This window comes from Oncorhynchus kisutch, linkage group LG18 (genome assembly GCF_002021735.2).
Source record: "Oncorhynchus kisutch isolate 150728-3 linkage group LG18, Okis_V2, whole genome shotgun sequence".
NCBI classification, from domain to species: Eukaryota; Metazoa; Chordata; class Actinopteri; order Salmoniformes; family Salmonidae; genus Oncorhynchus; species Oncorhynchus kisutch.
The window spans coordinates 21,009,505-21,033,378 of NC_034191.2; the positions used below are offsets into that span (position 1 = coordinate 21,009,505).

General features: G+C 43.0%; 1 protein-coding gene across 1 annotated transcript in view; it reads left to right on the forward strand.

The window, feature by feature from the left end:
* LOC109909236 (serine/threonine-protein kinase NLK) overlaps positions 1-23,874 on the forward strand; it is a 94,904-nt gene that overhangs the window by 40,010 nt on the left and 31,020 nt on the right. Inside the window, exons 2-3 of the mRNA XM_020508295.2 lie at positions 6,866-6,995; positions 7,177-7,232. Coding sequence (XP_020363884.1) covers positions 6,866-6,995; positions 7,177-7,232 — 186 coding nt within the window. The remainder of the gene's footprint in view (positions 1-6,865; positions 6,996-7,176; positions 7,233-23,874) is intronic.

Here is a 23,874-nt window from a genome sequence, read left to right on the forward strand (position 1 = left end):
CTTAACTGACCTTAACTTGCCTAGTTAAATAAAGGTAAATTATAAAAATAAAAAAATGGATGAGTGTTACTTTGGCTACATTAAATCTTTATTCATATAGCCAACATATTCATGCTTCGCCTATTCCTCTTTGATTTAGAAAATACTGCTGTACAAACAACATGCTGATTTAGGCCTCCACCAGCACTGGTATCAGGCTGTATTAGGCTAGATACGATTGCTCTGACTCAGTACTTTTATTAGCTAACTAGCGAATAGCATTAGTGGCTAACACGATTTAGCTTAACTTGCTAAGAAAATACAAACTAGCTGTTTGCAGATGTAAGAAACACGAACTAATATTGTAATTATAGAACGCTTGTGGATGAATGTGAAGATCAAATAGGAAACAACATTGTTGTCATCAACATTGTTGCATGTGCTGCATTGACCATGCAAACTGAACGCAAGTGTCTCGTGGTCAAGTAACAGAAAATGCGCTCCTTGAGTGACAGGGGGTGTGGAGAGAGGGAGATGAGAGGGATGACTCAAGTAGCGGAGTAAACTATACAAATGGACGTTACACACGGCATATCACATTTAACAAACCAAACATTCAAATACCGTAATAGAAGGTAAAGTAAAAACCCAAACCTGTCCATGCATCAATACTGGTATATAGTCAAATATTCCTCCTGGCCAGGACACACACATCAACAATAATAAAAGCTTTAATGTGTTTGTGAAGCGAGAGAGTGACACTGGTCATGATGAGCATGTAGGCTGGGGGAGAGGCGGGCAGGCAGTTGCGGTCTGTGCTGCTCTATAGGGGAGACAGAGGGCCTAGAAACCACAGTGTTGCTGATGTGACTGCAGATCCTTCACTAGCTGCCTGAAACACATCATCTATTAATAATATTAATAATATTAATAATAATAAAAACAGATGAGATACCTTCCACCTCCCCTTTTTTGGATCTAAAATTACACCTTGTAAAAAATGCATTATGATGCATTAACCTTGCGGTGGAAAGAAGGCTTGTTTCTGTCAGTAAACTCACCACACCGCCGTGTGAGGCAAAATATAACATGATTATTGACATTTCAAACATACCTTTGTTTGAATCTTCTAAATATGACACTGTAATTTAGGGCTGACCCCATTTTGTCATGATCATAATTTGTCATGTACAATGTTTGTTTGGTTAACATAATTTCTGTTAATGCATTCAATATTTTACTATTACTGCCTTTTACAGTTCTCATTGTAAGAGTGGACATGTTGTTTGCGGAGCGCAAAACCTAGGCTACACTTGTGGTTAATTTCATTTACAAGTTGTCAATTTATTCATTGTGTTTTGTTTGAAGTGCTCTGTCAATGTTGCGTAAGTACGCGCAGCTGATTACACATAGAAGTAGGCCGAGGTTACCTAGCCTGCGCACAAATGTAGATGTATGAATGTGCCCATTTGGGGATCTGATGGTATTTCTGATTGGCTTAACTCACCACCACTAATGAGGGGTGAAGCTTCTCAAAAAAAAAAATGTCTTCACCTCCAAACAGCAAGTAAACAGTCTGTTTTTACATCCATTGATCACCAACAGTGACACCAGCAAAGCACCCAAAAACCATCACACCTCCACTATGCTTCACAGTGGGAACCACACATGTGGAGATCATCCGTTCACCTACTCTGTGTTTCACAAAGACGTGGTGGTTGGAACCAAAAATCTCAAATTTGGACTCATCAGACCAAAGGACAGATTTCCACAGGTCTAATGTCCATTGCTCGTGTTTCAGGGCCCAAGCAAGTCTTTTCTTCTTATTGGTGTCCTTTAGTAGGGATTTGACCATGAAGGCCTGATTCACGCAGTCTCCTCTGAACAGTTGATGTTGAGATATATCTGTTACTTGAACTCTGAAGCATGTTTTTGGGCTATAATCTGAGGTGCAGTTAACTCTAATGAATGTATCCTCTGCAGCAGAGGTAACTCTGGGTCTTCCTTTCCTGTGGCAGTCCTCATGAGAGCCAGTTTCATCATTGCACTTGATGGTTTTTGCGACTGCACTTGAAGAAACATTCAAAGTTCTTGAAATGATCCGTATTGACTGAATTTCATGTCTGAAAGTAATGATGGACTGTCATCTCTCTTTGCTTATTTGAGCTGTTCTTGCCATATTATTATCTTTTACAAAGTAGGGCTATCTTCTATATACCACCCCTACCTTGTCACAACACAACTGATTGGCTCAAAAGCATTACGATGGAAATACATTCACTGCTAACAAGGCACACCTGTTAATTGAAATGCATTCCAGGTGACTACTTCATGAAGCTACTTTGAAGAATGTCAAATATAACATATTTTGATTTAGCACTTTTTTTTGGGTTACTACATGATTCCATATGTGTTATTTCATAGTTTTGATGTCTTCACTATTGTTCCACAATGTAGAAAATAGTGGAAATAATGAAAAACCCTTGAATGAGTAGGTGTGTCCAAACCTTTGACTGGTACTGTATTGAGAGTGACAATAGTTCCTCAATGTAGCCTATTTGAAAAATCTTTCCAGCTCCCTTTCTATAACAACTCGTGTGAAAGGGAAAAACAATGTCATGATTTTATCAGGTGGAAAGGTCATAAAGTAGGCCTACCTGATTTACTTATTATACCTTGCGCAAATAGCCTACAGCTGTGTCTGTCTGGATCTCACTGGTGTGGGAAACTGAGGGTCCAGAGTATTTTATACAATGTTGCAAGTTTTTGTTAGAGCAAACTAGGGGCTGGACCAAGTTGAGATGAAGATCATAATTGGCACGAAGATAGGTAGAAATGGTAAGATAAATTAGGAACTTTAAATGGAAAAGGTTGCTGACCCCTAGTGTAGCCTATTACCAGCTACTTCGGGAGTGTAATGGCGATCTCTGGCTCCCTCTTGAGTCATTTGTGTGTCTTAATTATTTAATTCACAGTGTGCTTAAAGCATCAGACAATCTCAGTAGCTTACATGTAGTTGATTTTCTTAAAATACATAAGGTGTGTCTGTATATGGAAAAATACATGTTTTAAAATTTCAACCAGTCAATTGGTCGAACCAATATTTTATTTCAGTCGTGGATGGCCCTACTGTAGTTGTCATAATGTAGCTATGGAACAAGAGGAACTGTGGCACATTAGCTAGTACATTCCCCGTAAAGCTGACGCATGAGAGAGCCCAGGCTGGTGTTAAAACATATATCTACAAATATATTTTAAAACAGGAAACCGAGGAGGTGTGTAGGTTACTCTACGGAGGTGTGTAGGTTACTCTACGGAGGTGTGTAGGTTACTCTACGGAGGTGTGTAGGTTACTCTACGGAGGTGTGTAGGTTACTCTACGGAGGTGTGTAGGTTACTCTACGGAGGTGTGTAGGTTACTCTACGGAGGTGTGTAGGTTACTCTACGGAGGTGTGTAGGTTACTCTACGGAGGTGTGTAGGTTACTCTACGGAGGTGTGTAGGTTACTCTACGGAGGTGTGTAGGTTACTCTACGGAGGTGTGTAGGTTACTCTACGGAGGTGTGTAGGTTACTCTACGGAGGTGTGTAGGTTACTCTACGGAGGTGTGTAGGTTACTCTACGGAGGTGTGTAGGTTACTCTACGGAGGTGTGTAGGTTACTCTACGGAGGTGTGTAGGTTACTCTACGGAGGTGTGTAGGTTACTCTACGGAGGTGTGTAGGTTACTCCACGGAGGTGTGTAGGTTACTCCACGGAGGTGTGTAGGTTACTCCACGGAGGTGGGGATATTGCTTTAGCAAATTAATTCATATTCAATACCCCCGTGAAAGCAATATGGTACATTTCAAATATTCATATTGTCCTAAAAATGCCAACTATAAAAACATGTTACGCTCACTGACGTGCAGTATTGAATTTGATTCTTGCATGATTTGAGCAGTGGATAGCAGGCGGCACAGCACACAGGTCTCAACCACACAGATCAAGATTCTGCCAGAGATGCAGACTGTTTCAGCAGCAGTGTCTGCTGTATGTTGTATTTATGACAAGATCTGCTTGGTCAGACAGGCTTCAGCACTGAGTTCTAACTGGGGTTCCCTTTGCTCTCTTCTGAACTTGTCGGTGCGTAGACGGCCCCCCCCCCCCCCCCCACCTCCTTGTACTCTCCCAGTGATGCCCTGATCAGCAGGTACCCTGTCGACCCACATCAGAAGGCTTGCTGCTTGGTATCTGGCTGTAGGTTTGAATCAAACCACAATTGATGGATACATTTTTCCCTCCTGGCCATTCTGGAAGGAAATAATATGTGGAACCAGGCTTTTCTTCTTAGATTAAACTTATGGTTTTAGGGTTTATTTTTCCTGCTCTGTTTGAAGTGGGGGATAATATTATTTTGGAAAAGCGTTTCATCTCTAAAAGGCTTGCTGATTAAAAACTGTGAGGGTTTGAGAGATCCTCAAGGTGGTTAATGCTTCTCATTTCTCGGCCTGGAAGTGTGTGTGTGTCTGAGTGAGAGGATTCATGGGTATGTTGGTGAATGTGAGTTTGTGTGCGACTGTGCGGGGTGCTGTAGTGTACGTAAGTGTGTGTGTTTGTGACTACGTGCGTGTCTGTGTCCTTTAAGTGAGATGTGGGTTCCAAGGGTGGTCTGGCCTGTCTGACTCACATGGCTCTCTGCTCTGTCTGCTAATGATCCATCTGCGGCATCAATGCAGGCATGATAAATTAAACAAATAATTCATCCAGTTAACCATTTACCATATTCTCTCTATCAGATCACACTTTCTTCTTGTCTCCACAATTTGTTAATAACTTTTATTACCATTACCTTTGAAACATAATTTGAGTGATTATGTGGATTTATACAGTACCAGTCAAAAGTTTAAACATACCTACACATTGAAGGGGTTTCATTTATTTTTACTACATTTTAGAATAATAGTGAAGACATCAAAACTATGAAATAACACCTATGGAATCATATAGTAACAAAGTGTTAAACAAATCTAAATATATATTTTAGATTCTTCAAAATAGCCACCATTTGCCTTGATGACAGATTTGCACACGCTTGGCATTCTCTCAACCAGCTTCACCTGGAATGCTTTTCCAAAAGTTTTGAAGGAGTTCCCACATATGCTGAGCACTTGTTGTCTGCTTTTCCTTCACTCTGCGGTCTAACTCATCCCAAACCATCTCAATTGGAGGTGTGTTGTGTCATTGTCCTGTTGAAAAACAAATGATATTCCCACTAAGTGCAAACCAGATGGGATGGTGTATCACTGCAGAATGCTGTAGTAGCCATGCTGGTTAAGTTGCCTTGAATTCTAAATAAATCACTGACAGTGTCACAAGCAAAGCACCCCCACAACATAACACCTCCTCCTCCATGCTTTACGGTGGGAACCACACATGTTGAGATCATCCTTTCACCTACTCTGCATCTCACAAAGACACAACTGTTTGAACAAAAAATCTCAAATTTGGACTCATCAGACCAAAGGACAGATTTCCATAGGTCTAATATCCATTGCTCGTGTTTCTTTGCCCAAGCAAGTCACTTCTTATTATTGGTGTCCTTTACTGGTTTCTTTGCAGCAATTTGACCATGAAGGCTTGATTCATGCTGTCTCCTCTGAACAGTTGATGTTGATGTCTCTGTTACTTGAACTCTGAAGCATTTATTTGGGCTGCAATTTCTGAGGCTGGTAACTCTAATGAACTTATCCTTTGCAGCAGAGGTAACTCTAGGTCTTCCAGTTCTGTGGTGGTCCTCAGAGCTAGTTTCATCATAGCGCTTGATGGTTTTCCAGATTAACTGGCCTTCATGACTTAAAGTAATGATGGACTGTCGTTTCTTTTTGCCTATTTGAGCTATTCTTGCCATAATATGGACTTGGTATTTTACCAAATAGGGCTATCTTCTGTATACCCCCTACCATGTCACAATACAACTGATTGGCTCAAAAGCATTTTTACAAGGCACACATGTTAATTGAAATGCATTCCAGATGACTACCTCATGAAGCTGGTTGAGAGAATGCCAAGAGTGTGCAAAGGGTGGCTACTTTGAAGAAAATCAAATATAACATATTTTGGGTTGTTTAACACTTTTTTGGTTAATACATGATTTTGATGTCTTCACTATTATTACACAATGTAGAAAATAGTAAAAATAAAGAAAAACCCTTGAATGAGTAGTTGTGTCCAAACTTTAACTGGTACTGTACATACTTAATTGTGTGTGTGTGTGTGTGTCAAGGGTTCAGGATGTTCTGGTCCATGTTAGATTAGATGCATGTTGACAAACTACACAGTGTGCCTCAATGACCACCGTCTCAGTTAAAATAAATAACCTCTATTTCACAACCTTTCTGTTTTCTGCTAATGGGTATTGTAAAATGCTTTGGACTAATCTTCCTTTTAAGGCTGGGGTTAGGTGGTTGTTATGAAGACATTTCATTTGAAGGAAAATGTAAATAAATATTGTTATTTAATACAGGAACACCACTGAATGTGACCTTCCTGGTGTGAGATGTATTTGTATTTCTGGGTTTGCAGTTACTTCACCCCTGCTAAGATGATAGTACCTTAGTAGTGTAACCAAATCGCACCTCTGCTTAAATGATAGTACCTTCAGTAGCGTAACCAAAGCAGTGTTTAACCTGAACTGCACTTATTTCTCTCTTAGCACTGTTAATATTGATTATTTCTTAGACTGCTAGTTTTTTCATGGTATGTTTTTCATGTTTTTAATCATTTACTGTATTGCCACTCACTCTGAAAATATGGCTGGCCATCAAATACAAGGCTATGACAGGAGCTTGCTGTGTGATGTCTGTGAGGGTCTTGTCTCATTCTCTGATCCTCTCCCTCCACTCCAGGTCAGTGACAGACCCCCGGGATGGAAAGCGAGTCGCCCTCAAAAAGATGCCCAACGTCTTCCAGAACCTCGTCTCCTGTAAGAGGGTCTTCCGTGAGCTGAAGATGCTGTGCTTCTTCAAACATGATAATGTGAGTGGATGGCTAGCCTCCTTGCCCTCTCTTGGTTCCTCTTTTTCTCTTCCCCCTGTCACCTCCCACCCTCATCTCTTCCTCTCTGTCCTTTCCTACTCTCTATTCTCTTTACTCTCTCTCTGATCCTTCTCTCCATCCCCTCCCTCCGGATGTGCCTGACCTCTTCTCCTCTCCGCAGGTGCTCTCGGCTCTCGACATCCTACAGCCTCCACACATCGACTACTTTGAGGAAATGTATCCTTAGACTGGCCACTGTGTCATCGTTTATGTGGCCTGTATTCATCAAACCCCTTCCTTCCAGTCTCACAATCGTAGGAGTTTAAAACCACTTCTTACACATATTCCATGCAATTTTGTTTAAGCAGCTATGTTAGCTATCAGTGAATCTCCCTGGCTGCTGGCTCCTTCCACAGGTTAAAGTGGACAGACTTGTCTGCTGTATATTAAATCTGATCTGTTTGCGTTGTTTAGATGGGATGTGTTGTGTCATTGCTGCTAAGTGGGCTCTGCATGTATGGTGTCAGTCCAGATCCAGTTTTATGCTACCTGCTGGAAGGCCCCTATCAGATTTAGAAACTCTCTCTATCGCCTGTGCCCAGGGAAGTCTATGTCTGCTGGGGTTGTTAAAATGGTGAGGTTTTTACTGACCTGTCTCATTGACATTATTTTGCTTCCAGGAGTGATGATTGGGACGTGGGAGGAGACCGGAGGAAAGGAGCTGAGCTTGCTGATTCAGTGGGAGATAGATGGGTGGGTGATCTACTGGCAGGTGGCGTCTACCTCTTTCTCAGTCTTGTTTTCAGTCTTACAGGTGGTTTGGGTGGAGGGGGGTCATTTGGCTGTTTGTTTACCCACTGCTATCCCCCATATTGGTCCTCATCAGTCGACAGCACTATCAGTTGGTATCTAGTGACTGACCGAATACTGTAGCTTTGGAAAAATGAGTTGAGCCTGCTCCCATTCTGCATGTTCAGGGTGAAGGGAAAGGCACAAGCCTCTCACCGACACCTTTTAGTTATCTTTTCCTTGGTTTATTTTTGGGTGTAGGAGGATGAGGAGGGCGGTAAGGAGGGAGTGTAAAATGCTGAGATGTCCCATTTAGTTTTCATTCTTATTTCTAATATTTCCTTTATGGACTGGAATTGGAGGAATGAGGCTCGAGGTTTTCCGAGCTTTCTCTGTAATCTAGCATATAATTTAATCAAACAAATTACACATTGCTCCCCTGTATTGAACTGGCTCCCGGTCACTCCATATGCTCTTATAAACCCTTCACTACATTTCTTTATTTCTAGTTTACATCTCTCTAAACCAAGTGGACTTTCTTTAGTTCTGTCTTGGCAGTCTTTCTAGTGAATTATGAGAGAAATTGATCTCTCATTAATAAAGAAAGAAAAGAAGCAACAAAACCCACTTAGCTTATTTACCTCTGTATTTTTAGCTGTTACTCATTCGGCAGAGTGATTATTCCCTTTACTCTTAATTGTGTGACATTCTGCTGCTTTTGGACTTGCTTTAAAGCACACAATGGAAGGCCCTAATGAGTGTACTGTATAGCAGCATTTCTGTGTGCTTTTTGATACTAGAATAAACAACAACTGGAATATATGCTGTGCGCTCACGTGCATGACAATTTGTGCCTTTGAGAGTGTTGGGGGAGTGGTGGCATATTGAACTCAGGCAGCGGTCTATTTGAAGGCAGGGAAACCAGGAATAGGCCCTGGAAATAGGTATGTCAAATGTATTTTCTTCCTCTCCCTCTCTCTCTCTCATTCTCTCTCTCTCTCTCTCTCGCTCTCTCTCTCGCTCGCTCTCTCGCTCTCTCTCTCGCTCTCTGTGCCCCTTTTTCTCCACTTTCCCTTTGCTGATGTAGATTTTCCACTATGAATCCAATTCAATTGTATTTTTCTGTGTTTATATTTTTTGAGTGAGAAACAACATTCATGTTTTGTTTCGTAGCGTAACACTAAAGCTATGAATGAATCAGAGTGTCGTAGGGTTGGAGCTTGGGCCTCTGTGATATAACTATCCTGTTCTGTGTATATCCTGGGGGGCACACGCATATACACACACACACCAGTGGCGGTCGGTTCCGTTTCTGTTTAACCTCTCTGAACCACCCATACCGGATCTGGGATAATTGTCATCAGCAACGCTGAATAGCACAGCGCCACAGTCAAATAATATTACTAGAAACACACAGCTTAGCCTTTTGTTAATCCACCTGTCGTCTCAGATTTTGAAATTATGCTTTACAGCGAAAGCAATACAAGCGTTTGTGTAAGTTTATCGATCGCTCGACAAAACAATAAGTACACTTAGCATCAGGTCACAAATCAGAAAAGCAATCAAATTAATCGTTTGCCTTTGATCTTCAGATGTTTTCACTCACGAGATTCCCAGTTAGACAACAAATGTTCTTTTTGTTCCATAAAGATATTTTTTATATCCAAATACCTCCGTTAGTTTGGTGCGTTATGCCCAGTAATCCACCGGAAAGAGCGGTCACGACAACGCAGACAAAAATTCAAAATTATATCCATAATGTCCAAAGAAACATGTCAGATGTTTTTTATAATCAATCCTCAGGGTGTTTTTCAAATATCTATTCGATAATATATCAACCGGGACAGTTGGCTTTTCACTAGGACCGGGAGTAACAATGGCTGCCTTTCTCTTTTTGCGCACAACTCACTCTGAGAGCCCCTACCTATCGACTTATGTAATGTGGTCATTCTTAAAAATAAAAGCCTGAAACTATGTCTGAAGACTGTTGACACGTTGAGGAAGCGATAGGAAAAGGAATCTGGTTGATATCCCTTTAAATGGAGCAATGGGAGGCTATGGAACATGGAGTTTTCAAAATAGAAGCCACTTCCTGGTTTGATTTTTCTCAGGGTTTCGCTTGCAATATCAGTTCTGTTATACTCACAGATGATATTTTGACAGTTTTGGATCTAATCTGCCAATTATATGCATATTAGCATCTGGTCCTGAGAAATAGGCCGTTTACTTTGGGAACGTTATTTTTCCAAACATAAAAATAGTGTCCCCTGGCGTCAAGAGGTTAAGATGAGGGAGGACAATTCTTTTTTTTTCCATGATCATGGCCTTGTTTTTAATACAGCATATTGGATGACTGTCATTCATATTCCATTCACCCAGTTCAATGTAACAGTGATACCTGATGTTGCTAGAACCTAGCCTACAACCTAGATGCACACATGTCGAGAGAAAAATAATTTGAGGTGACAGACAGTAACACATGGACAGACAGTGACACATTCAATACCGTTTTGCACACTCTTGCCTGCATCTAGCTGATTTAGGGTGTAATCATTAGTCCAACAGTTGCAAACAAGAGTTTCTATTGGACAAATTCAGGTATGTTTATCCCCACTTCATTCCGTTTAAGAAATGCTTTTCAACTTAAATCGGCGGAATGAATACACCACTGATCATCTGTAAACACAGTTCACTTTCATAACAGCCACGTTGTATTCCTTCTCGCATCTATGCACTCTCCTCCTCTCACCTTTTCCCCTCGCTTGTGAACTTCAATGCACTTCACATCAGCTGTATGTGACCAGGCCAAAAAAAACTTTCCAAGCCAAACCATATCATAACCGCTACACACAGCCTACATCGTTGTCACCATATCTGCTAAAGTAATAGCATAGGCAACATAGCTAATAGAAATAACGTGTTACTAAACTCGCTACAATCATGCAGAAACGTTACAGTATACAGTCAGTAGGCGTTTTAGAACTAACACCGGCGGGCCCTGGTGGCAATACATTTGTAAAACCAAACACTTTAACTTGGAAGCTTTTTTTGTGTTGTGTTGGATAGTCACAGCCAGCTAGCTAACATAGCATCCCTCTTTTTGAACAGGGTGTTTGAGTAGGCTAAACTAGCTAGCTGCATTTGCTAGCTAAGTAAGTAAAACTGAAAGTGAAAAAAAAACAATGTATTTGTTTAAAACTGTTCAACTATTGTCTTTCTCTCTCTGAGTCAACTACTCATCACATTTTATGCACTGCAGTGCTAGCTAGCTATAACTTATGCTTTCAGTACTAGATTGTACCTTTGATTGGATACAAAACATGTCAGTTCATGCTGCAAGAGCTCTGAAAGGTTGGAGGACGTAATTACTGTGTAAGTCCATGGAAGGGGATGAGAACCATGAGCCTCCTATGTTTTGTATTGAAGTCGATGTACTCAGAGGAGGATGGAAGCTAGCTGTCCTCTGGCTCCACCATGGTGCTACCCTATGGAGTGCTGTTGAGGCTACTGTAGACCTTCATTGCAAACAGTATGTTTTAATCAATTGTTTGGTGACGTGAATATATTTAGTATAGTTTTATCTAAAAAGGTTTACTTTTTAAATGTTTTACAATTGACCTTTTTTATGAAATTCACTGAGGAGCATGGTTGTCCCCTTCCTCCTCTGAGGAGCCTTCATTGACAGAAACACACACACACTACTCTGCTGCTGCTTGCATCCTGCGAAGGAAGAAGGCTGCCATTACGGATGCATGAGTGTGTAGGGGTCAGGGCTCTAAATAAAAATTTAAAAAAATCATTGGTAGCACTGGTGCGCCCAACTTAAAAAAGTTAGGAGCACCACATTAAATTTAGGAGTATCAGAAAATACAATTTTTTTTATTGATTTAGATACAGCCTATATTGTTGTGCCCTAGAAACTAATATGTAATAACGTAAAGACATTAATTTATTAGAAAAACTAAAATGTTGATATGAATACCTGTCATTGAAATGACAAAGTAATTAGTAGAATATAAGTTTTGTACATTGTGTAAAAGCACAATTTTCTGTTGGAGAAGGCGTTAGCTGCATCCCAATTAAGCGACCTGAGTATGGGAAAGTGGTGTGTCGAAAAGGTAAGGAGTGGGCGTGTGGAAAGGAGTGGGCGTGTGGAAAGCGCTCTGCTATAGGTTGGACAGTGTTGATTAAGCTGTGTTCTTTTTCTTCGGTTTCATTATCACATTTTTGGGGGGACAAAAATAAACTTAATTTTACTGCTTTTTCTTTTGTTGTTACATGTACATTCTGGACACATTTTACTTTTTTACGGTAGTTACATTATATCTAGATAGATGGTACTTATGACTAAACACCAATGTATAACTATTATAGAACATGAGCTTTTAAACCCACCCCTCAGCTACTCTTAGTCCATCCCACCTATCTCCATAAACCCACCCCTCAGCTACTCTCAGTCCATCCCACCTATCTCCATAAACCCACCCCTCAGCTACTCTTAGTCCATCCCACCTATCTCCATAAACCCACCCCTCAGCTACTCTTAGTCCATCCCACCTATCTCCATAAACCCACCCCTCAGCTACTCTCAGTCCATCCCACCTATCTCCATAAACCCACCCCTCAGCTACTCTTAGTCCATCCCACCTATCTCCATAAACCCACCCCTCAGCTACTCTTAGTCCATCCCACCTATCTCCATAAACCCACCCCTCAGCTACTCTCAGTCCATCCCACCTATCTCCATAAACCCACCCCTCAGCTACTCTTAGTCCATCCCACCTATCTCCATAAACCCACCCCTCAGCTACTCTTAGTCCATCCCACCTATCTCCATAAACCCACCCCTCAGCTACTCTTAGTCCATCCCACCTATCTCCATAAACCCACCCCTCAGCTACTCTTAGTCCATCCCACCTATCTCCATAAACCCACCCCTCAGCTACTCTTAGTCCATCCCACCTATCTCCATAAACCCACCCCTCAGCTACTCTAGTCCATCCCACCTATCTCCATAAACCCACCCCTCAGCTACTCTTAGTCCATCCCACCTATCTCCATAAACCCACCCCTCAGCTACTCTTAGTCCATCCCACCTATCTCCATAAACCCACCCCTCAGCTACTCTTAGTCCATCCCACCTATCTCCATAAACCCACCCCTCAGCTACTCTTAGTCCATCCCACCTATCTCCATAAAGCCACCCCTCAGCTACTCTTAGTCCATCCCACCTATCTCCATAAACCCACCCCTCAGCTACTCTTAGTCCATCCCACCTATCTCCATAAACCCACCCCTCAGCTACTCTTAGTCCATCCCACCTATCTCCATAAACCCACCCCTCAGCTACTCTTAGTCCATCCCACCTATCTCCATAAACCCACCCCTCAGCTACTCTTAGTCCATCCCACCTATCTCCATAAACCCACCCCTCAGCTACTCTTAGTCCATCCCACCTATCTCCATAAACCCACCCCTCAGCTACTCTAGTCCATCCCACCTATCTCCATAAACCCACCCCTCAGCTACTCTAGTCCATCACACCTATCTCCATAAACCCACCCCTCAGCTACTCTTAGTCCATCCCACCTATCTCCATAAACCCACCCCTCAGCTACTCTTAGTCCATCCCACCTATCTCCATAAACCCACCCCTCAGCTACTCTTAGTCCATCCCACCTATCTCCATAAACCCACCCCTCAGCTACTCTTAGTCCATCCCACCTATCTCCATAAACCCACCCCTCAGCTACTCTTAGTCCATCCCACCTATCTCCATAAACCCACCCCTCAGCTACTCTAGTCCATCACACCTATCTCCATAAACCCACCCCTCAGCTACTCTTAGTCCATCCCACCTATCTCCATAAACCCACCCCTCAGCTACTCTTAGTCCATCCCACCTATCTCCATAAACCCACCCCTCAGCTACTCTTAGTCCATCCCACCTATCTCCATAAACCCACCCCTCAGCTACTCTTAGTCCATCCCACCTATCTCCATAAACCCACCCCTCAGCTACTCTTAGTCCATCCCACCTATCTCCATAAACCCACCCCTCAGCTACTCTAGTCCATCACACCTATCTCCATAAACCCACCCCTCAGCTACTCTTAGTCCATCCCACCTATCTCCATAAACCCACCCCTCAGCTACTCTTAGTCCATCCCACCTATCTCCATAAACCCACCCCTCAGCTACTCTTAGTCCATCCCACCTATCTCCATAAACCCACCCCTCAGCTACTCTTAGTCCATCCCACCTATCTCCATAAACCCACCCCTCAGCTACTCTTAGTCCATCCCACCTATCTCCATAAACCCACCCCTCAGCTACTCTTAGTCCATCCCACCTATCTCCATAAACCCACCCCTCAGCTACTCTTAGTCCATCCCACCTATCTCCATAAACCCACCCCTCAGCTACTCTTAGTCCATCCCACCTATCTCCATAAACCCACCCCTCAGCTACTCTTAGTCCATCCCACCTATCTCCATAAACCCACCCCTCAGCTACTCTTAGTCCATCCCACCTATCTCCATAAACCCACCCCTCAGCTACTCTTAGTCCATCCCACCTATCTCCATAAACCCACCCCTCAGCTACTCTTAGTCCATCCCACCTATCTCCATAAACCCACCCCTCAGCTACTCTTAGTCCATCCCACCTATCTCCATAAACCCACCCCTCAGCTACTCTTAGTCCATCCCACCTATCTCCATAAACCCACCCCTCAGCTACTCTAGTCCATCACACCTATATCTGTAAACTGCCCTCTTTATGATTTCCATGTGCCATATATTTTTTAACTGCTGTGATGTTTCACAGAAATTCCCAACCTGACTAATTTGATGTTTCACAGAAATTCCGAACCTGACAAATTACATAGTATCTACAGATTGTAAGTTAAAGATAAATATTTTTACTAAAAGTATTGTTATATTGTTGATTGATTGACTATGGTTTTCCAAATCTCTTGACAGTGGCTATTTGTAGGGTTAATTTTAGATAAATGTTGTGATTTATCAGCCATTCCTGAACCTGTGACCAGAAACAAGCTACATAGGGGCAATACCAAAATAAGGGATCTAATAATTCTTTCTCTTCGTAGCAAAATCTGCAGAGCTGAGATGGTTGAATGTCCCAAATACATAACATTCTGTTTGTGGCAAGAATTTTTTATAACAATTTAAATTGAAAAACTCGCAATCGTTGTTTTATGTGTCAGTTCATAAACCACGTGCCACAGAATTGGCACATAAAACATCTCTTGCCAACTATTTTGCTACTTGTATGGCCCTGCGGTCAACATTCTGGTCCTCAAGATTTAACTGGTTGCCAATTTTGGTCAATTAATTAAGGGCACATCTAGATGGCTGTCAATATGAATTATTTCTTATGTAGGCCACGTTAGCTACCGATCGTGATAACTAGTAGGAAGCACTTCAAGCCGACAGGCCTTCCGGTACAACACCAGGTAACATCACTGAATAAGTACAAGTCGTTTTAGAATGGCCCATGACATGGTTTATGAATGTAAAATGCAGTCCCGGCGATCCACTATAGGAAGACAAAAATGTTGCCCCGGTAATATGGGTCAGATTTGGACCTGGTTGGGCTTGAAGCAAACTGTTTTTGCTGCATTAATGGTGCATATCTTTTTGGTGCTTGGAAATAACCAGTGGTGTGAAGTATTTAAGTAAAAATACTTTAAAGTGCTACATAAGTTGTTTTTGGGGTATCTGTACTTTCACTTGAGTCATTTTCTGTTAAGGTATGTTTTACTTTTACTACATATTGACATTTGAGTACTTTTTCCACCACTGGAAATAACAGTACAGTGAAGCCTTATCATTACAACAATTATTATCAAATCAAATGTATTTGTCACATGCTTCATAAACAACAGGTGTAGACAAACAGGGAAATGCTTATTTACGGCCCTTCCCAACAATGCAGAAAGAAAAATACACATTACAATTTAGGCATTTAAAATCATTAACATAGACATAACTAGGTGAGGTGTTTTATTTGTTTTTTTTTTAATACAAATTATGCTGTTGCTTGAGTAATTTCAGGTGGAAGTGAGTTGATCAGGGCTCTATATAATACTGTGCGTTGCCTTGAATTCGTTCTGGATTTGGGGACTATGAAGAGACTCCTAGCGGCATGTCTGGTAGGGTAAGTATGTCTTTCAGAGCTGTATGTAAGTTGATTATACAGACAGTTTGGAAATGTCAATACAATAATATTTCTCACAAAAACAAGATTTGCTGCAGTTAGTCTCTCATCAACCCTCAGCCAGGAAAGACTGGCATGCATGTTGTTGATATTAGTTCTGTATGTGCAGTTAATGGCAAGGTGTGCTGCTTCTGTTTTGAACCAGCTGCAGCTTTGTTAGGTCTTTCTTTGCTGCACTTGACCATATTACCAGAGAGTAATCAAGATGGGACAAGACCAGAGCTTGAACGACTAGTACAGTTGAATTGTGTAAAGAATACCTAACATTTTTTTTTATAACAGACATACCCCTCCCCATCTTCACAACAACTTTGTCAATATGACTTGGCCATGATCATTGACCATCCAATGTTATACCTAGCAGTTTAGCTTACTCAACTTGCTCAATGGTCACACCATTTCTACACAATTCCAGTTGAGGTTTAGGTTTTAGAGAATGTTGTAAAACAAATACAATGCTTTTAGTTTTAGCTCTATTTATGACCAGTTTATTATTTATCCCCCATTTTTATACTGACTGCAACTCCTTATTTATAATTTGAGTGGCTTTGGGTGCTGACATGTTTAATCATCCGCATGCATAGTCATTCTACACCGAACAAAAATCGAAATTAAACATGCAACAATTGAAAAGACTTTAGGCTTTGTTCTTTGTCATTGTAGCAGCGTAGGCTAACACTGGTACTCAACGCAGTTCCAGCCAGCACAGCTCTCAGGGCCGACGGAAACGGCAACAAACAGCTGGGATGTAAACAGCCACAAGCCCAGAAATATCCGCAGTACCAGCCGCAAGGGCTAACCGTATCGAGGGCGGTGTTCAAACTGTCAAGGAAACCTGGCTAGCTTCATAACGAGCAGCTAAGCTAACCACTTTACCAAGCAGCAGGTTTTTAGGGTTTGGCAGTATCCCAGGACAGATAGTAGTGGTTCCAGAAACTGAGGATAACCACGTCACGGGATCTACATGAAAAAGGTAGGCTAGTAAATATTTGTTTTCTCAAGAAAAAACTTTTTCAGAAATTTTCAAAAACAACCGAGCTCTCTCTAGTACCACGTTCAGCATGCGTCAGCCTCTGACATTGTATGTATACTTAGTTATGTGGATATGAGGAACTTGAAGCTCTCGTCCGGCTCCACTACAGTCCTGTGGATGAGGGCGTGCTCAGCCTTCTGTTTTCTGTAGTCCACGATCAGCTCCTTTGTTTGCTGACGTTGTGGGAAAGGTCAGTGTCCTGGCACCAGACTGCCAGGTCACTGACCTCCTCTCTAAAGGCTGTCTCATCGTCATTGGTGATCAGGCCTACCACCGTTGTGTCGTCAGCAAACTTAATGATGGGGTTGGGTGAACAGAGACTACAGGAGGGGACTAACCACGCACCCGAGAGGCCCCATGTTGAGGGTCAGCGTGGCGGATGTGTTGTTTTCTACCCTCACCACCTGGGTGCGGCCTGTTAGGAAATCTAGGATCCAGTTGCAGAGGGAGGTTTTCAGTCCCAGGGTCCGGAGCTTAATGATGAGCTTGGTCGCGCAGAAAAAATAATCACAAATGTCACCAAATTGGTTGTAGTTTAGAGCCCTGGTAGGGGCTGAGGCCGGTAGCTCTGCTAACTTGTAAGCATTTCCTCTGTGGGTTTTGGTGTGCACGCTGTTTTTCTTGGGTGTACTTTTGTAGGGGGTTAGCGTCCCCTCATCTCATTTTCCAGCCTGATTTGAGAGGTTAACATTTTCCCACCTACCAACACCCCTACTAGTCCTGACTAACAACTACTTCACTGTCTTCCACTGAGTGTTATCTCCAGAGTTATCTGAGCCAACGTGTCTCAATATCTTTACCATGGCACTCCTATGTTCATTACCACACACACACACATCGAGGAAGGCTAGTGAATTACTGGCACAACAACAGGCTGTATATAGCCCTCAATGTAACATGGCATGGGGCTATCACAACCTACCAAGAGAAAGAAAGAGCACATTCAGGGAAACCACATGCCTGCCTGCTTTTGAGAAGTCTGTTATGGGGAGTTACACATTGTCAGGAAATGACTTGGATATTGAGTCTATCCACAATCACCGTGCTTAGGTTTGGTTGCCCACTGCTCTTTCTATTTCTTTGAATTCCTATAAATACCCCCTCTGAAAATTAAATTATCCTGCTGAAATACAGAGTCTGGAAATGGGTGGCTAATCTGAATAGGCTCTCTATCTCAGAGTAGTGTGGTGTGTTTGACTCAGGACTGACTGCATCCATGTGTCAGATATAGTGAGTCATTTGCTGTTCCGGAAGTGACTGTACCTATTTTAGTATTAAGGTCTCTGCTGAAGTTGCTTGCGTGCATTTATGAATGAGCGGGAGCGAGAGGTCTGACACGCCTTCTGTCTTTGTGTGTGTGTGTATCTGTTTGTGCATGCATATGTGTTTATTAAGCACCCACGGCAGAGTACTGTAGGCTGGTCTGTTCTCCGTCTTGGTCTGCTCTGTCAGAACAGGAATATGAATGTCATCTCCCCAGATCTACACGCTGGTTATTATGTAGAGGGGGTGTTTTTAATCAGGTAGCATATTAAACTGAATACACTCTTCTATACAAACACACACAGCCAGGCCTGTGCAGCCTGATAATGATTCAACTGCTCCTGACACAGGAAGACGTGATGATTACAGCCTGATAATGATTAAACTGCTCCTGACACAGTGTAACAGGTTTTTTCATCCTCCTCTGAGGAGGAGTAGGAGAGATCGGACCAATGTGCAGCGTGGTAAGTGTCCATTTTAGTTCATTAAACTGAATACAAAATAACAAAGTGAATGATACAAACGAAAACCGAAACAGTCCTGAAATGTGAAACAAACATTACAACAGGAAACAATCACCCACAACTCAAAAGTGAAATTAGGCTACCTAAGTATGGTTCTCAATCAGGGACAACGATTGACAGCTGCCTCAGAACCATACCAGGCCAAACACAGAAATCCCAAAACAAAGAAAAAGGAACATAGACAACCCACCCAACTCACGCCCTGACCATACTAAAACCAAGACATAACAACAGAACTAAGGTCAGAACGTGACACACAGGAAGATGTGATGATTACAGCCTGATGCACGGCAACAATAAGGGAAGGAGAGACACTCACAGGCAATTAGATTAAATGTACATTTGGATTCAGGAAGACGTTGCAGGTGCTTTATGAAATAAATGGATGTGCTTGACTTTTCATCATAAAACAAAATGACTCACCCCAATGCACTGAGCGATATAAACTCAACAAAAAAAGAAATGTCTTCTCACTGTCAACTGCGTTTATTTTCAGCAAACTTAACGTGTAAATATTTACATGAACATAAGATTCAACAACTGAGACAAACTGAACAAGTTCCACAGACGTGACTAACAAATGGAATAATGTGTCCCTGAACAAAGGGGGCAGTCCATATCAAAATTAACAGTCAGTATCTGGTGTGGCCATCAGCTGCATTAAGTACTGCAGTGCATCTCCTCCTCATGGACTGCACCAGATTTGCCAGTTCTTGCTGTGAGATGGCACCTTCCACCAAGGCACCTGCAAGTTCCTGGACATTTCTGGGGGGAATGTCCCTAGCCCTCACCCTCTGATCCAACAGGTCCCAGACGTACTCAATGGGATTGAGATCCAGGTTCTTTGCTGGCCATGGCAGAACACTGCCATTCCTGTCTTGCAGGAAATCATGCACAGAAGGAGCAGTATGGCTGGTAGCATTGTCATGCTGGAGGGTCATGTCAGGATGAGTCTGCAGGAAGGGTACCACATGAGTGAGGAATATGTCTTCCCTATAACGCAAAAAGTAGCAACAACAAGCTCAGTCCGATGATGCCGTGACACACCGCCCCAGACCATCACGGACCCTCCACCTCCAAATCGATCTCTCTCCAAAGTACAGGCCTCGGTGTAACGCTAATTTCTTTGACTATAAACGCGAATCCGACCATCACCTCTGGTGAGACAAAACCGAGACTCGTCAGTGAGAGACTCGTCAGTGAAGAGCACTTTTTTGCCAGTCCTGTCTGGTCCAGTGACGGTGGGTTTGTGCCCATAGGCGATGTTGTTGCTGGTGATGTCTTGTGAGGACCTGCCTTACAACAGGCCTACAAGCCATCAGTCCAGCCTCTCTCAGCCTATTGCGGACAGTCTGGGCACTGATGGAGGGATTGTGCGTTCCTGGTGTAGCTCGGGCAGTTGTTGTCATTCTGTACCTGTCCTGCAGGTGCGAAGTTCGGATGTACCGATCCTGTGCAGGTGTTACACGTGGTCTGCCACTGCGAGGACGATCAGCTGTCCATCCTGTCTCCCTGTAGCCCTGTCTTAGGCGTCTCACAGTACTGACATTGCAATTTATTGCCCTGGCCACATCTGCAGTCCTCATGCCTCCTTGCAGCATGTCTAAGGCACGTTCACGCAGATGAGCAGGGACCCTGGGCATCTTTCTTTTGAAGTTTTTCAGTCAGTAGAAAGGCCTCTTTAGTGTCCTAACTGTGACCTTAATTGCCTACTGTCATTTAAACAGGGAAAACCACAAGAGGTCTTAAAATGTCTCTTAGGTTTCCCCTTACCTCACCTTGCCAACGTGTGTTTACATTAGTACTTTGCCTCTTGCTCCACATCCTCTCTTCTGTGGGTTAGTCATGCAGGGAGGGGGAGGGTTGGCTCCCTGACATACAGCAGATCCCAGGTGCCTCTCTGCCACTTCCCACTTCTTGGATGTGTTGCTTGGTATAGTAACAGGTAACCAGAGCCCTCTGGGCGTGTGTTCAGCACCAGGTCACATGGTTAAAAGGGGAATGATTGCGCACAGGTGGGCAGGCCTGGGGTGCCATACCCTATACAGATTAACCCAACTAAAGTCCATACACACAATAATACTGGATATGCTGCACACTCCATTCTTATAACAGAAACTGATCCCCAGATTCCAAACCATTCCTCTCTTCACACGTTTCTCTGCTCCATCTCCATCACTCCTCTGAATGACGAGGTGTCCAGAGCCCCAGTGGCTGGTGTTCTCGCACTCGCTCGCTCGCTCACTCACCATCAGGGCATGCCTTTTTACCCGGAGAAAGAGAGAGCCTTGTTATTGTCACCACAGCAGAGAGAGAGAGTCAACCACCACCGAGCGAGCATGGGACTCAGAGGAAAGAGTGTAGTTTGAATTTCAGTGGAGGAATCAAGCATGCAGATTTGCGTGAGGATAATTATACAGTATTAGAGGCAGGACAAAAGTAATCTGTTCCCTGCCTTGTCACTGATACAATTAAGGGACTCCTGGGCTTTGCTGGGTTATTTCCTGACAATTTGGCAAATTTCAATTGGCAATGAGTTGTTTCATCCATGGATTGTCCCACCACTTGCGTGGGATTTTACAACTATTATGGAAAATATATGTTGTCGTTATTAGTCATTGTCTCTTTGAGATGACATGGATGCATAGCGAAATGCAATTTGCTCCCAATTTGGCTTGGCTCTAAATTTAGACCAATGTAACAAAACATGAATTATTAATAAATGTTTAAGGCTAAACCGTGCATGTCTCTTGTTGAAGTAGACATGCACACAGTGCTGTCGGTGAGACGCTGAGTGGTAATTAAGCGTTTTGTTTTATCAAGCAGAAAGGAAGCATCAGGAGCTGTGCCGAGGCCAGATAGATGGGTTGGCCCCTGGGCCTCATGTTCTCCACTGTGGTGTGTCCGGTTGGCTCTTATCTCCTCCATGTGTGAGAGACGCTAGCAGAGGGGATGGGATCGTAGTATGCAAGGGAGAGGCCTTGTGATAGAGGGAGGGAGTGTGTGTGTGTGTGTGTGTGTGTGTGTGTGTGTGTGTGTGTGAGGCGAGTGATAAGACAAGGAGGGGTGACGGGTTAAGGCACATGTATATGTAGTATAGTATATGTATGTACAATGCATTCAGAAAGTATTCAGTCCCTTGACTTTTCCCACATTTTGTTACGTTACAGCCTTATTCCAACATCGTATTATCTATCTACACACAATGCCCCAAAATGACAAAGCAAAAACAGGTTTTTAGAAATATCACAGTTATATAAGTATTTAGACCCTTTACTCAGTACTTTGTTGAAACAAGTTTGGCAGCATGCTTCAATGAGAGTTTCTCCCATTCCTCTCTGCGGATCCTCTCAAGCTATGTCAGGTTGGATGGGGAGCGTCGCTGCACATCTATATTCAGGTCTCTCCAGAGATGTTCGATCGGGTTCAAGTCCGGGCTCTGGCTGGGCCAGTCAAGAACATTCAGAGATTTTTCCCTGAAGCCACTCCTGCATTGTCTTGGCTGTGTGCTTAGGGTCGCTGTCCTGTTGGAATGTGAGCAATCTGGAGCAGGTTTTCATAAGGATCTCTCTGTACTTTGCTCCGTTCATCTTTCTCTCGATCCTGACAAGTCTCCCAGTCCCTGCCACTGAAAAACATCCCCACAGCATGATGCTGCCACCACTATGCTTCACCATAGGGATGGTGCCAGATTTCCTCCAGACGTGACTCTTGGCATTCAGGCCAAAGAGTTCAATCTTGGTTTCATCAGACCAGAGAATCTTGTTTCTCATAATATGAGAATCCTTTAGGTACCTTTTGGCAAACTCCAAGTAGGCTGTTGTGCCTTTTACCGAGGAGTGGCATACGTCTGGCACTCTACCATAAAGGCCTTATTGGTGGAGTGCTGCAGAAATGGTTGTCCTTCTCCCATCTCCACAGAGGAACTCTGGAGCTCTGTCAAAGTGACCATCAGGTTCATGGTCACTTCCCTGACCAAGGCCCTTCTCCCTTGATTGCTTAGTCTGGCCAGGCGGCCAGCTCTAGGAAGAGTCCTGGTGGTTCCAAACTTCCATTTAAGAATGATGGAGGCCACTGTGTTCTTGGGGACTTTCAATGCAGAAATCTTTTGGTACCCTTCCCCAGATCTGTGCCTCGACACAATCCTGTCTCGGAGCTCTACAGACAATTCCTTCTACCTCATGACTTGGTTTTTGTTCTGACATGCACTGTTAACTGTGGGACCTTTTATATAGACAGGTGTATGCCTTTCCAAATCCTGTCCAATCAATTGAATGTACCGCAGATGGACTCCAAGTTGTAGAAACATCAAGGATGATCAATGGAAACAGGATGCACCTGAGCTCAATTTTTGAGTCTCATAGCAAAGGGTTTGAATACTTATGTAAATACGGTATTTCAATTTTTTATTTTTAATACATTTTTTACATTTTCTAAAGAACAGTTTTTGCTTTCTTATTATGGGGCATTGTGTGAAGATTGCTGAGGAACATTTTATATTTATCCATTTTAGAAAAAGTATTTCATAACAATGTGGAAAAAGGGAAGGGCTCTGAATAGTTACCGAATGCACTGAAATTGTGTATGTCTGTAATGTCTGTTATTGTTTTAAAATGTATGTAAATTGTAAAGTGTTTCTGTAATGTATTTTTCGTTATGTGTCAGACCCCAGGAGGTCTAGCTGTCACCATTGGCGTCAGCTAACAAAAAATGGCTGTAAAAGAGTGGGAGTTGTTGAGCAGCTGACATGGGGGGGGGGTCTGCATGGAGGCGAGGACCCAACGGAGCACAAGGCACCCAATGTCTTCAGCCTTCTCCAACTGGCTGCGGCTGTGTGTGAGTGTGTTTCAGGTGTGTGCACGAGCGGGTATGTAGCCTCAACCTTCCTGGTGTGGTGTGTGTGTGCACGGCCTTTTCTGTTCCTCTTCTGATTTCATGCCACAAGTAGCTTAATCCCATCTTTATTGATGAAGTGTGTGTGTGTGTGTGTGCGCGCGCGCTTTTGTTAGAAGTACCTGCCTGAGCTGTG